This window comes from Varanus komodoensis, unplaced genomic scaffold (genome assembly GCF_004798865.1).
Source record: "Varanus komodoensis strain SLA01 unplaced genomic scaffold, ASM479886v1 scaffold10, whole genome shotgun sequence".
Taxonomy (NCBI): Eukaryota; Metazoa; Chordata; class Lepidosauria; order Squamata; family Varanidae; genus Varanus; species Varanus komodoensis.
Genome location: NW_025335269.1, coordinates 21,825,620 through 21,841,374, shown reverse-complemented (window position 1 = coordinate 21,841,374; position 15,755 = coordinate 21,825,620). Strand labels below are relative to the sequence as shown.

Genomic DNA, 15,755 nt, shown 5'->3' with positions numbered 1-15,755 from the left:
TGTGTGGCCAGATGCTTGCCGCCGATGGGCACTCCAAGTGCCTCCTCTGCCTCGGTGAGGGGCATGTCATTGAGATCTGCCCCGACTGCCCGACTTTTAAAAAGCAGATCCACAGGCAGAGGGCCACCTGCCTCCACCACACCCTGTGGCAGTGAGCCCTTACAACAGTTGACCCCTCAGAGGCCGACAACCCCCACTTCCCACCAAGGGCACCTCCCAAGCCTCTCAAGGTTAGGAAATGACCTTTCGTCCCAGGCAGCACAGTTGCTATGAGGAAAAAGAAGTGCCACACTGTTAAGGACCCTGCCCCACCCGCCAGCATTGGAGACGACCCATGTCCTTCCTCCCCCACAGCCATCCATCATTGTCATGACAGATGCATCAAACACAGGCTGGGTGCCCACTGTACAGACATGTATGCGCAGGGCCACTGGGAACTGGACGAGGCTCCTCTCCACATCAACATGCTGGAAATGTTAGTAGTAGAACATGACAGGGCGCCATGTTCAGGTAGCCACAGACAACACCATCATCATGTACTACCTGAACAACCAGGGGGGAACCCACTCCATTCACCTCTTGACCCTGACAACCATCATCTGGCACTGGTGTGTCCAGAGGGGTATCACCATCACAGCAGTTCACGTGGCAGGGCATCTAAACACCCTGGCAGACTATCTGAGCAGCTCCCTCTCTCTCCCACACAAGTGGGAGCTGGAAGCCTCCGGCTTTCACACACTTTGCAAGGAATGGGGGCACCCTGAGGGGGACCTCCTTGCCATCCCCACAAACACCAAATGCAACTGATTCTGCTGCAGAGCAGGATGTGGCAGGGGGGTCCCTGGGGGACGCCATTCTTCTCAGGTGGGAAGGAGTCCTCTTCTATGCCTTCCCCCCCTTCCCCCTGATCGCCTCGACCCCTCCTCTACCTCCATTGAGCACATCCTTGCCTATCTACAGGCCTGCTTCGCCGTGGGCCTCTCTCTCTCTCACTAAGGGTCCACCTGGCAGCCATCTCACATTACCACCCACCTACTCAAGGGTTCTCCATGTTCACCCACTCCCTGGCATGCCATTTCCTCGGGGGTCCCCAGAACATTGCCCCCCAGTCTGGCCCCACATCCCCTCCTGGAGCCTCTCCATGCTCTTACAATCCCTCACAAGGAGGCCCTTCTAGCCCATGTCCATGTCAGACCTCCTTCTCTTCTCCTGGAAGACTGCATTCCTCGTAGCCATCACTTCTGCCCATCATGCCAGAGAACTGACTGTCTCGCAGATCGACACCCTCTCCACCATGTTCCACAGGGATAAGGTCATCCTCCGGCTTGACCCACTTTTTGCTCCCAAGGTGATTTCCCCCTTGCACATCAATCCTCCCTGCCTTCTTCCCCAACCCAATCTATCCCCGTCAAGGCCTTGCTCCACCCACTTGATATCAGGAGGGCCCTTGCCTTCTACTGGGCCTGCACTGAGTCACTACACCACTCTGACCACCTCTTCATATGCTACTAAGGCCCTAGAGCAGGAGAGCCCATCTCCAGTCAAAAACTTTCGAGATGGGTCTCCAGTACTATCTTTGTCACCTACGACATGGCCAAGATTTCCCTAATAGTCTGCCCATGTGTGCACATGCCGCATCCACTGCGCTACTGGCTGGTGTCTCACTCCAAGAAACCTGCAAGGCTGCAACATGGTCCACAGCTTCAACCTTCATCTGCCACTAAGAGCTGGACGTTCGTGACCGACAGGACTGCGCTTTTGGCAGGGCAGTACTCTCTTCAATCCTCCGGTGACGACAGCCCCCACCTCCTGGACAGTAAGCTTGCTAGTCACCCAGATATGTGATTGAACAGAGACCACGAAGAAGAAAGGCAGGTTGCTTACCCATAACTGTTGTTCTCCGAGTAGTCATCTGTGCATTCACACAACCCGCCCTCTGCAGCATCAGCATGTTGCCCTGCATGGGTCTGGGCAGGGCACAGTCACCTCTGTGTCCTTCACAGGTTCCTTGGATCCCTCGCACACCTGGGACAGTGCGGTCTTCAGGCAACTGAGGGACTGGGCGAGAGCCCCTCCTCATGCTACTGGATAGGGGGCGGGCTGGGCTCCCACCCACTGCATGGTGCTGAGCTTTAGAAGTTTCTCCAATCGAGGCCTTGCGCTCCGCGGCAAAGCCCATATGTGTGAATGCACAGATGACCACTCGAATAACAGTTACAGGTAAGCAACCTGGCTTTCCAAAATGTTGCCTACTAGTGAGGTCAGTGACTGTACTAGATACAGCCCAGTGTTTCATTTTTGAGAATGTCATTTTCATGATTAGAAACATCATGCCAATTTTATCATATGACCTATTGCCATATGGCAATTGTGTTAGCACATGACTCAGTTCAGTAAATGACTGATTTGACAGTTATTTACTTCACAGACAGAACTGGTGATTTGTTGTCTTGTCTTACATATGGTCAAAACTGAATTTGTTAACTATTTAATCTACTTGATCATCCAACAGTAGAAATTACTGGAAAGAAAAACAGGAACTGTATATTATTCATGTTTAGATTTCCTGTATCTCCTGAAGTTTGAATACTGAAGTAAAACTGAAAATCCAAATTACTGTAAGTGGAATAACCAACCTCTGGCTTGAAAGGGATCTGATAAAGCAAGGACCTTACATGCTTTGCTATTGTAAAACTGCCAGTAGCAACTCTCAGTTTGACTGTCTTGTCCAAAACTGTAAATAATACACAAAGGACACCTTTACTGAAATCACAGAATGAGAGTTTGTAGCAGTTGCTCCATCATAGACTGTATTACAAGAAAACAATAGATACTTAATGCATGGACAGTTATTAAAAAGAAGATTAGGTTGGCAATAAAACTTGGTTGAAGATGCTTAATAACTCATTTACACCTCATGAAAGAAACATAATAGTAGTCAACCTTCACGGATGATGTGTTCTGTTCATCTTGTAGTCCACTGCTTTGACTTTTAGTCAAATGTCAAGAGATTAATTAGATTTCAGTGTCTTTGTGCCTGTCATATTGTTAAAGTCTGTTAAATCTTGCATCCTTAAAGTGACTCCTCTGAGAGCAGCAATCCAGCATTAACGTTTTTAATCAAAAAAAGGTCATGTGTCAGCCTTTTATATTTTTAATATATAATGGCCAGTTTTCAAAGATTCTGAGAACCTGATAAGTCCCCAAAGGAGTACAACATGCCTAAATGCTTGCAGGGACCCTTCCTATACTTATAGGTAATTATAATCCCTAGAGGCAACTTTGTTTTTTCTTCTGTCAGTCCTTTGCCACATCTTGCTTTTTGTGGGCACTGTGGAATAGATATTGGATCCCTCATGATTTTCCATACTTTCCATTTCCTTCCTTTACTCACTTGCCTTTATCTTCAGTAGTCCCTTGAAAGAATGCATACCATATTCAATATCTTACATTGTGAAAATAATACCATATGGGGCTAGATTATGAATGCATGTATGGAAACCATAGTGCTGAATTAATCCATCATTTGGATACATTGATGTAATAGACAATTAAATGGAACAGTTTTATTGTTGCCATACGGAGAGTGATCTGTGATATTTCACAGTAGATAAAAAGAAATTTCGAACACACTCGTGTTCATGCTTAGACAGAAAAAGGGTCTGACAACTTACAAGAACTAGTGACTATATATGCCTCATACTTTGGCTAAGTATTTTTTATTTTTTATGTATTTACCAGTAGTGTATGAAACTGGCATGGAAATGATACAGGAATAAGATTAAGAATTTTCATGGGATCATAGCCTTTTCTGCAAATGGAAGGTGACAGAACAAGCTTGTGCTGCATCAAGTCCTGTCTTGAATGGAAACTATTCAACTGTCTCAAGTGAACAAGATTGTGAAAAACTATTTAGTGATTTTAGAAATGTGACTTCTTCCTGTGTCTTGATGAAGTTGTGTATTTAATTTTCTTCATGCTTCCTTAGATGGCAATTTAATTCACTTATGGGAAGTTAAAAAGTTTGATTTGATTATTGTGAGAATGATTTCTGGCTTATGAAGTTTCTCTATTTGGTTGTGAGTATAAAGTGAAGCAAAAAATGGAAAAGTATAACCTTTGTTTCAAATATGGTGAAACCTTTTATAATATACTACATTGTAATTCAACCCCCCTCAAGTATTCTTTCCAATTATGAGCCAGTTCTTTTGAACTTACTAGCTACACATCTCAGCAGTGCTCCCCCTGGGCCCACTATGAATGCATATATTGCTTTCAGCCTACTGGACATCCATATGTGGGCATTTAATTTGCATAAGGGTTATGGTGACCCAGTGGTATCTAGTTCCCTAAACACATATAGCATGCAAAGTCATTTGAAAAATCCACTCTTTGTAGACTTGAATTACGTAGATGGAATATCACACTGCAATATTTGAGTCTAGATATATTCGATTTTTCATATGTAAGCCTCATACAAGTTAGACATCCATGGACATATGTTAGTAGGAGTGGAGAAAAGGCAAAAGTGGTGAGCCAAGTAGTGCTGTTCTACTCTTTATCACATATAGGCAGTAATTTTATCAGAACCAACTCACCTGCTCATAGAGATTTCCACTTTATGGCACCTCTTGCTAGTACTGAAAATAATTATAACTCTCCAAAGTGCTTGTTGGTTCATCATTATAACAGTCAACTCCCTGAATTGTTTTTGATGTCACAGGATACATGATAAAAGAAAAGGAAGCTTAGGTCATAATTATTCTAATAATATATATGAAGATAGTGGGTTAAAATAAATGGAATCATTAAATTATTTCTGTTGTGTTGCATTCTCACCTATTTTGGAATACTTTCCATTGAATTCAGCAAGACTCACATCTGAGTAAAAATGTAGAAACTTGTGCAGAAAGGTTTAAGGGCACTGACATTTTCGCATCCCCACTAAAAGTCACAGAAAACTAGGTGCAAGGGATCATATACTCTATGTATTTGATGTATTTAAAAAGCATTAAAATGAAGAAAATGGACAAATAAGCACACTGTACAAATAAAAAAGCAAATAAAAAGTTTCTGGGAAACTCCGTAACTGCAAAAAGCTTTCTATATTTCTATATTGGGCCAAAACAGCAATCCATTCTGAAAATTCTTAATTGTAAGCAGAGCAGTTTATACTATTGAATTCAATATTGTGATGGTTTTTCAAACCTCAACATAGTAAGGAACTTCTGAAGCTGGTTGCATGGGATCACAGCTCCATTCAGTTAAGTTAATTTTGTGTCAGTTCATTGTATATAAACATTTCGGAGTTCCAGCAATTAAGGGAAATGAACTATTCCTTCTAAGTACTCGAAAGCAAGTGAGAGACCGAAACAAACTAGATGTTGCAAGGTACTTGGTGCCTTAGATAATTTGAGTCACTGTTTATTTAAGACATTTTTTCCTTATGGAAAGGCTTATTAATGACTCTCACACCAAGTCACCAAGACCCAGTTCACATGCAACAGTAACTAAGGTTCTTCTTAAATGTGAGTTATTGGGAATGAGGCAGTATGCTCTTGAATGTTACCAGTCACTCCAATCAGAAGTAACTAATCTACAGATCTACTGTTTGTGGTTTGGTTGATATTACATGTGATCCCAAACCACAGCAAGCCAGAGAAATATCCCCTGCAAACTCATGCAATCCTGTGGCATTAACATTACTAGGTGATGTGAACAAATCTACAATATTTCTTGTAGATCTGTACATCTGAAACAGCCTGATGATGTTTTAGTTTTTGCTGATGCAGCCTTTAGCAAGTGTTGTTCAGCTAGGTTTGTGAAGCTTTCAGATTTTGTATCTAATAGACATAACTAATTTTTGGTGTGCTCCAGTAGCCAACATATATTTGCAAAATGATCTCAAGTGCCTCTTTTTGGAATCCAGCTTGAATGGTAGGAATTTCTTGCATCATTTAGGTTAATATTCTTGGTTGCAACACCTTGAGCATCTCTTGGCTTCCACAGGAAATTAGTGTGATGCCCTTATAGTTTGTGTCTATCACACTATATAAAGGGAGCAGAAGCCGGTGCCTTTAAGGGAGGCAGAGCATGTACTTTTCAAGCAGAGGTTCCCAGGTTCAGTTGCTAGCATTTCCAAATAGAATTGGGGGAAAGTTCCCATTTGAAATCTCAGAGCATTTAAAATGTACCTTGGCAAAGTTAAACAAGTCCCCAGAATTGATACTGCTATTTATGCATTCTGTTGGGTGTACCTGTTGTCCACATCTGTTGGTTAATATCCATGATGAATTTTTGAAGGAATACATATAAGGACATTCTTTTTCTGGAGCTATAGTTGCCACTTACAATTCAGTGTCATTTACTTATAGTAATAACTGTATGGTAAACTGGGATCTAATGAGGACAGTACTTCTGTGTAATTTGTCAGATATAATTATAAAAACTCTCAGGGGGTACGGCATAGTAAAACGCAAAATGTGGTTCTAAAGTTATCCAGTAAAATCCCTTGTAATGCCTGACAGACAGCAGTTATAGTCATTTCTCTCCAAAAGACACTCTAAATCCAAGATCAATGTGTCAGAGAACTTGCACAAAAGACTTGCACAAAACTTTGAAGATGAAAAGTGCTAAACATAGTCAGAATTAGTGCTATTAACTACCATTCTGTATTCCACCTAATAACTTTTTGTGGTATTTAATTGGCTCTTTTAGAATGACTATATTTTAAAAATCATAGAACTCAAACTATCCATTACCAAGGACAGTTCAGCTGAGTAGGCAGAGGGCCTTTGATCCCTTTCTTGCATATTTAATATGTACATTCGGTTGCAGTCAGTGTTCACTTTCAAAAAAAGAAGTTGGGTCTTAAGTCTGCACATTACTTTAAAAAGTGGCAGGAGCTAAAGTCTGTTTATTTTAGGTATCAAATGCAGACTGAGATAAATTTGTCTGCAAGTGTTTATGTTTTAAAGTAAGCAATATACTGGGGGATGGGGCAAAGAAAAGTGTAGGTTGCAAATAGAACAGTGTTGTATTACAGAGTAGTAATAGTGGTAGTAATTCCTGATAAGAGAGTTCCAAAGAAGTGGGCCATCACTGAGAAAGCCCTATCCCTCATAAGCCTGAGCCTAAAGGCTCTTATTAGTGGGTCAGAGAAAGGGCCAATGGTGCTGAGCTTAGTGCTTGGAAAAGCTTATTCAAACACAGACAGTCCTTCAGATAATATGTGAGTTCACACATCATGACAACCCACCCTACAAATATGCAAGGTGGGTTGTTTGTGAAATAACCCACAATTTGCCTAACAGACAATTGGACTCACCATGGGATCCCTCTACTCCTTCCCCAGAGGACTCAGTGGCTAAAACTGCTTTGTTTCTCTGTTGAAGCCATACTTCTTCCCCTCCTTCCGAGCAGACAATGGCTTCTTAAATAAAAGTTAATGCAGGCTAATCAGTCCATCTCAAAAATACAAATGATGTTTATTGCTAAAGTTTATAACAAAAGAACATAGTTAAAGTACTACCTATTAAGGAAATGCGATCTATTGTTGAGAAGCTGATTCTGAACTGAATAGCCTTCCTCTCTTCTAAACTTAAATTAGGAATACTTTCTTCTAAGCAGATCTTCTTGCTCTTGAAGCACTTTTGATATGATTTAGCTGCTTTGCCCTCTTTAGCTGATGTCAGACCTTGGGATTAGTGATGCTTGATCCTCCATCCTCCTTATTAGCATGCTCAGTTTGTCTTGCTATGGTATTTGAAACTGATTGATTTTCATTGACTGTGTGGCTTATCTTTGAATCATCTGGCCTTCACATCTGAGCTGCAGATACCAGCCTCTCTTCCTCATCTGACTCTGAATCTGTTCCTACACACATTGAAAGCTCTTCTTCAGCTACAGTGGACTCAATAACTACAGTCCCTTCCCCACTGTAATCATGAACCCTTATTTGCTCACTGCAGCTTTTCCCCCTTACCACACCTGTTTCCCAATCTCCGAGTTGACAACCATTGACAACCCCTCTAAAGTGCCTAAGTAGCACTAGTTTGCCACCTGCTTTTAGTTATCTTCTTTATCTTTGGTGTTGGACTTGTACAAGTGCACACTTGTGCACTCCTGAAAGTCCAGATTGGACAATCTCACCTTAGCAATGACCTAGTAAGTGTCTGTTGTCAAAGTGCAGCAGGTACTCACTATGGACATTAAATCAGATAACATGAAAAGAGGTTTATTTTTCACTTTGCTTTTTCCCAACAGCTGTCTAAAGGTAAACTGTCAAGGGAAAGCAAACCTGCAAGTGAATTTGCTCTTGAAAAAGGGAGGCCAGTAAATCACTCCCTTCATAAGCCTTTCAGGCTTTTTTGCTTGTATTCTTTTGTTGTGCTGGACCATCTTTTCCTGCCCTTTCCTTAGAAAAGGGAAAGTGAAAAGGGGCAACCCATCCCTTTTATGGAAACATGGAGCTTTGACAGATGTTAACATTCAGGCTTCCTTATAGAATGGGGGTTTTGACAGAATGAATCAAGCTTAAAAAGAAAGGAAAAAAATAACAGGTTCATAGGCACTGTGGTCCACTGTGCTGTTTGAGCCTTGGCAGGTGGTTGAGGCAGGCAGTAGCCTAGATAAGCTTAGTAAGTGCAGAAAGAGAGTTTTGCTGCTCTTGCTGAGTGGTTCACAGGGCCACTAGCAAGTGAACAGGATAACCCTACAAACCATGGGCTGCTGGAGTGGCTTATTGCCCATCAACAAGCCACCCTGCATGAAGTAGTCTATGCATATAACATGACAATCCACAGTGGCTTGTCACCCACAATTAATTGTTGCACCATGCAGACCCAGTCAATATGAACATGTAGCTCACTGTTAACTTTAGAGAATGTTTCAAAAGCAAGATTTTATTTTATGTTTGTGTTACCTTTAGTCCCATTTCTCTGGTGCATTACCATTACTTCTGACTTTCTTCAAGGGATGGCAAGTACTGAAATATAAGTTGACAGTTCATGAAAAATAACAAGCTTGTATCTGTATTGCATGGCTTTTCCTATCTGTATCTAAAGGGGGTTGACAGAAACAGTCCTCAGCATTTAGAACAACTATCTCCTGCCTTTCTTCCTGAGCAGGACGGAAAAGCTGTGGCTTGTTTTGGTGACAGACAGCAGATCTGCAGGTAAATGCCCAAGCTGTCTTTTCTGGACTTCCTCTCCTGGGCCAAAGGTTGGGGTTTGTTTTGACACTAGGTGGCAGAGCTGATCAGGCACCTGAGCAGTGAAACAGCAAGCCCGAGCCTCCTTCTCCAGCTTGGAACTTGAGCAGCAAAATAATGCATCTTATTTGTAGTTGTATGATGGTTTCTGACATTCAGCATAACTGCAGAAGATAATCCCCAACTCCAAGCCAGAGGGTAAAGTGGGGTTTCCTCTCATCATCCTTACCATGATGAGGGTGGGAAACAGAATTATTGGCCACAGCTTAATCTGGTGGGAGGGATAGTATAATCATAGGGACCTTATGTGCGGAACAAATCATAGTGGAGGTGGGTCATCTGTCCACATGATTGCTCACAGATTTCCATATGATATGCACTAGTTTGTATTGGTTTGTTCATTTCAGATTGCTAAATTTCAGTTTGGTGGAAAAAAAACCTGACTGATGACAAGCTTTAAACACTAGAGGCATGCAATTATGTTTGTGTAGTTTCTTCTTGTGGGCAGTGGTGACATCACCTAAATATATCTGTATACAGTCTGTCATTTGAACAGAATATTCTAAATGCTAACAGAAACACATTCTACAAGGTTATTTAAAACTTTAAGATTTTGATATAAGTAGATAAAGGCCAGGAAATTCAAACATAGGATTGTGCTTGGCCTCATGTTGAAATAATAGAAGCTACATAATGGGAAGTTTTAAGACTGAATGTCTTCAGGTATTCTTATTATTAATTTAAATACCTTTTGAGAATGAATGTAGGACGATACCAAAAATAATCATATAATTTCCAATATTTATTTACTCAAGAGTCTCAATTGTAGTCTGAGAGCATTTGCATACTGTTTATAGTTAGATTCTGAAATTATATTCTATTTTAAAGACGGATGTAATAAAAAGCCTAGTAACTCAAAGTGTCCTGAATTTGCTTGAAAATAACTTTAGCGAAATCATCACGTGCTGATTAAGTGACATGGAATTTTCTTGCTTTATGTTCTGAATTTAAAGTAATAGTTTGTTTTATACAGAACTGACTTCTTAAAGTCTCAATAAACAATAAACTCTTCTTTATTGTCTTTATTATGAGATGGCTAGCAGTCCCAGTGGAGAAGAGAAAACAGGCCAAATCCTGTATTGAGGGAAAAAGTTATAATTGCCTTCTTTCTGCTTGCCACCTTTCCCCACATCTCAGCAGGGACACAGTTATGTTATGTTATGTGATGTTATGTTATGTGATGTGCGAAGTTGTGCCCGACCCATCACAACCCCATGGACAACACTCCTCCAGACAGGGACACAGTACACCCTCCAATTTTTATATTAGTGTAAGACCTGACAAAGGAGATGCGAGCAAACTTGACTAGAGGTCGGGGGATAATTTTCAAGGTGAAAAGGTTCTTCTCTGTTGCCAAAGGGAAAAGGAAAGGTGTATTGTAAAGGGGAGCTTTATTGACTGTAAGGAGGGATAAGAATGCTCTAAAAGAATGAATGGTTGAATATCTATAGGGCTCTGTACTTCTGTTTGGGAAGTCTTTCTGAGATTAGAAGCTCTAAATAGTTATTTGTGTCCTTTCAGAAGGCATCTGTAGGTAGAAAGGTGTCACAGAGGACCTCCACAATGTGGTGTGGTTGTTACAGCTCATTTTGTTAAAGGATCAGCTGCATTAGCACTTGGGAGTGAATCTCCTTTGGAAGAAGTTTGTTGAGCTGTTTTGTGGGATTCTGCCCATAATTTTATCAGGCAATACCAGATAAGCAAGTAATTCTCAGAAAATGTTGTGAATTAAGATTTTGGAACCACTTAGATACTCATCAAGGAATAATATAGGTTTGTAGGAAAGTCTGAGTATTTCATTCAGTCTGCATTTTATGTTGAACCATTATAACCCATCCTTTCTGGACAAATGCACATATGCCTTCACTATGTCTGGTTGTTGTAGGAAGGAAAACCTGACGGCTTGTTATTACTGTATTTCTATCCTGTACTGCAATTTCTCTTCATCCTCCTTTTTTGTGGTCTTCAACCTTCCTGCTCCGCCTATCCTGCCTGTTCTGCTGATGTTTTCTCTATGTTAATGTTGGTTTATTATAGTAATGAGTTAGAGATCCTTCTGCTTCTCTAGTTCTGCTCTAAGAAGACAGAGACACTCCCTGACCAGACAATGCAATTTATTGACCCTGCCTACTGAGTAAAGAGGACAGATTATCCCAAAGAATGACATCTTAGACTGTTGTCTGGGAGTCCTGGAGAATAGGAATTCCCAGCAAGAATTTCCCTTTTTGTGTTGTGGGTTGAAAGTGATTCATAAGTCCCTTGTTGTAACGCCCATTTCCTTTTTGGCCCTTATCGTCTCTTCTGGCAGTGGCAGAAAAAGGATAAGCTGCACTTGGAATAGCATTAAATAGAAAATAGGCAGCGGAGAACAAAAGGTGCTGTCAACTGTTCTCCCTCCTGACCAGTTCTCAGTTTAAGAAGCAGTAACTCCTTGGTTGCAGCTGAAATCCTCTGAGGAGGTAGCTGCATGGTATATATTTTTCATACTATGACACTTAGTGCATTACATAGAGCACAGTTTTTAACCACCTGTACAGTTTTATGATGGCAGTTCTTGCTGAGCAACATATGCAGCATCATATCAAAATCAGATATATTTAAAAGAAGTGAGGGAACTAATTGTCTAGAAATTTAATTTTTGAGACCTTAAAAAACAACTTTTCAGGCTACTACAAGAGAACATGAGATTCTAAACCATATATTTCTTTGCCGTGTGTGTGTGTAGTTTAGATCATCAATTGATCTGAAATCTTTTGCCCATTGGGGAAGTTAGTGTTTTACCTACTAGTGTTAATAAGACTATGTTTTGGTAAATCAGATCCCAGTCCTGTTCTGGTCAGGGCACTATTGGAGCACAAAGAGACTTGACTGGTACTTCTAGCAGCCAGCTCCTACAAGCTGCAGCCAAGTTCAGTGGCTTGTTCACTCTCTGCATTTATCCGGATTGGGGTGAAAATAGGTGGGAGGAAGGAGTCCAACTTTGCCAGTGCTTCCTGAATCTAGCTGCTGCAAGCCCCAACCAAGCTTCTTCCTATACATTTCTAGAACAATTCCTTATTTGTTATAGTAAAATATCAGACCTAGAGGTCCTGCATTCTATTACTATCCTCTCTTAAAAACATATTTTCAATCCTTTCTGTTTTCAAAAAGTCTTATCATTATCAGTCCAAGTGAGTCTTCAAGGCCAGCTTGTGCACACACTGCCTGTCACCCTTGTGCGCACTGTGCAAGTGGAGTTTTGCTTCCGTACAAATGGCTCGTTGGCTTTGTGTACCTTGCACAAAGAGGTCTGCTAGTGTTCCTCAACATTCATGGACCTGATCTCGGCTAAGCTAATTTCTTGGCCAGGGTCATGCATTGGAAAGAAGTCTGGCAAGCAAAAGAAGAAAAAGCTTGTATAAAATATCATTATGAATTATGTTGAATATTTGATCAGCTCTTTCCATTTTCTCATTTGTGAGTAGCTACATTTAGCATCCTGTGTTAACAATTTTAAATTGGCAATGCATTATAAGCAAATAATAGTATGTTAGATTGCATTAATGTAGAATAACTCATCAGGACTAGATTAGAGCTGTATGGGTGTTGTTAAACCTAGGTTGTCAGATGTCTTTCATCCCATCATCTGCTCTGTAATGGAAGCATTTGGATTTTTGTATAATAATGCATAGGTCAATGGAATCTTCAGAATTTGGAAAAAGCCAGTCTGCTGCAGAATTGGCAAGTTGAGGTTGTGAATTGTGCAACATCCCTAGGTAGAACGTTCTCAGAATAGTATAGGAGTGAATCATCACTTCTCTGTACTTAAGGCTTTCTCACTCTGTAGCCTTACTCAGTCTTCACTTCTTTTGCAACAATCAGCACTGCTACACCTATGAGATACTGTGATGCAGTTTATTTATTTATTCATTTTCTTTATTTTTATAGGCCCTTCTATAGCAATGCTCTCAGAATGGTTTACAGCATAAACATAATCACAATAGCAAATCCACAGTGATTGTAACATTTCAAGAATAGCAAAATCAGTAAAAAATGATGATAATGTAGTAGATATTGATCTACAGCAACCAATCAAGCCTTATCTAACTAAAAATAAATATATCTTGATCAGGTTTCCTAGATGCACATAGTAAATGGGGGGCAGGTTGGGTGCAGTGAGGGAATTACAGCAGTGTATCACTCATCACATTGGTTGTTGGGAATTTCTTATTTGTAATGGTACCTTCACCCATCTCAGAGTGGCTCAAATTACTCTCCATTTATGGGCCAGTGAAAAATAGGTATGTCTGATTTTTTTTCCTCCAATTAATGCTAGTCTGCATGTTGCATTATTTGCACAATTCAGAGTTCTTAGTTGTCTTTGTGATAGCTGAAAAGCACAATTTTAGGTTCCCCCACCAATTCTTTGTCATCCTAGGGAGACTGGGTTTGCCTTTGCATTCAGTAGTGGGGCCTGCCAAGCCAAAATTAATGCTTGTAGCAGTCAGAAAACACTGCAGCTGTGTTCATAGCTGAAGACTGTTTTTGTTTTGTTATATTTTCTTTAGAAGGTCACAAGTTTGCAGAAGAGTTTGCTTACGGGAAATTCAGTAGGCTGGTTAACTCTTTGTTTGCTTGATAGAGGGTATCAGAACCTAGGGAACAGAAAATTGAAGAGGGGTTCATGCTCTTGAATACAGTTCCTCCACTGGGGAGTCAGAGGTGCTGAGTCACAAATTTATCCTCTACTTAAATAAATACTACCTTTCTATAGAAAAAAAAAATATAAATCTTCCTTGTTGCAGAGTATTCCTCCATAAGGGAAGGACACTTATTTAACTTACTGGTGGGGTCAATATAAAATTGAAAAACATTTGTGAGATATTTTGAGCTTGCTGCAGAAAAGGGTCGCATATGTGACTTATTTCTTATGAACAGTCAGTGGTTTGTCTATCATGTATATTCCAGCTCATGTCACAAGAATTTCAGTGGAATATATTCTCCTTTACCCAATGGTTTTTTTTTTTTTTTGTTATCATGTGGTTTATTTATTAATGTCACCTAATCATTTAGCTTCTGATTTTTATTATTAATAAACTTGCCTTACTTAAGGTTGATTCACTTAACATTTTATATATTTAGGGTCTTTGTCCCCACACTTCTTGTAACCTAACATTTTCCTCTGATACTTGTTTATCCTAACCCTCCTTACTTCCAATGACATCTCAGCTTGACTTTCTTCAACTCCTTATAATTCCTGTACCCTTTGATTGACTCACTTCCTGTTTGCATTTTCATTTTTAACAGTATCTCACTTTCATTCAGGTTAAGGAATGATGTTAACATATTTCTTCCATTGTTTTATGCCACTTCTGTGTTACAACCTATCATCTAACAAATATGTTTATTCTAATTTTGACTTCGTGCCAAATTCTGAGGAATCATCTTGCACTCTGGCTGGCTCTTTGGGGGAAGCAATAATAACAAACATAGCCGTGTTTAGACATTGTTGGGCTGAAAGTAAATGAGTCTTTCATTTCTTAAAGGAGGAGGGGGATGCTCAAGAATCAGCTTTTTGTCTATTATAGCATGTCTTAGAATGCCAGCAAAGGCCCAGATTCCAACATCTAACGTGCACGCACGCACGCGCGTACGCACACACACACACACACAGAGAGAGAGAGAGAGAGAGAGAGAGAGAGAGAGAGAGAGAGAGAGAGAGACTGATGTCTGTTTTTAAAAGATGATATTTTATTAGTTTACAATACCATGTTTAAAATGTGTTGTATGAAAAGTGGGGATAGAGAATAATTTTATTGTTTAAATGAAAATCGTCTTCTGTTTTTCTGTTTTCTTCTTCTTCTTTATTACCTTCTCTGATAATCTTATCTGTAAATGCTATGTCTTCATTGCATCTGTTAGGTCTAGTTCATCACATCTGTAACTTGCTAATAGAAACTGCAGCTCTGTGCTTGGATGCAGATGATAAGAGCAACATCAAGACAGCAAATGCATTGCTCCTCTCCTTGCTTGATATTTTGCACCACATGCTGCTATATACAGCTAACATTGTCCGCCTGACACTACAGGTACAGTCTGTTTTCTGGTAGAATGAATGTTATTATGCAGATTGGTAATCTCTTTCTGTTTACTGTTGCTAGATTTCCTACTACAAACTCAAATGAAATTGAATTGATTTATTTAACAAGTGAATTTCTACAAAGTTTTCACAGACAATGGCTCATTGGCTAAAACATAGCTAAAAGTTTTATAGTTCAGGTATTAAATATCTATAGTAGATATCCTTGATGTTTACTAGCTTCTTATATTATTCATTTGTAGAACTTTTCCATACCACTTTTCAACTGAAAAAAGTTTTCAAAAATATTTGAATTCTCATATATTTTGCATGCATCGTAAGGAGGTATCAAGTATGTGTCTGAGATTTTGCAGATTCTTAATAAATGTGTTCTTTCACATCTTTCTTTTAAATTACATAGTCATG

At 40.0% G+C, this 15,755-nt stretch overlaps 1 protein-coding gene across 2 annotated transcripts in view; it reads left to right on the top strand.

Annotated features, from left to right (window-relative positions):
• Positions 1-15,755, top strand: part of ULK4 (unc-51 like kinase 4) — a 205,339-nt gene that overhangs the window by 110,522 nt on the left and 79,062 nt on the right. For both annotated transcript variants that reach the window (XM_044456388.1, XM_044456378.1), the window contains one exon: positions 15,173-15,339. In XM_044456388.1, the coding sequence (XP_044312323.1) occupies positions 15,173-15,339 (167 nt within the window). The remainder of the gene's footprint in view (positions 1-15,172; positions 15,340-15,755) is intronic.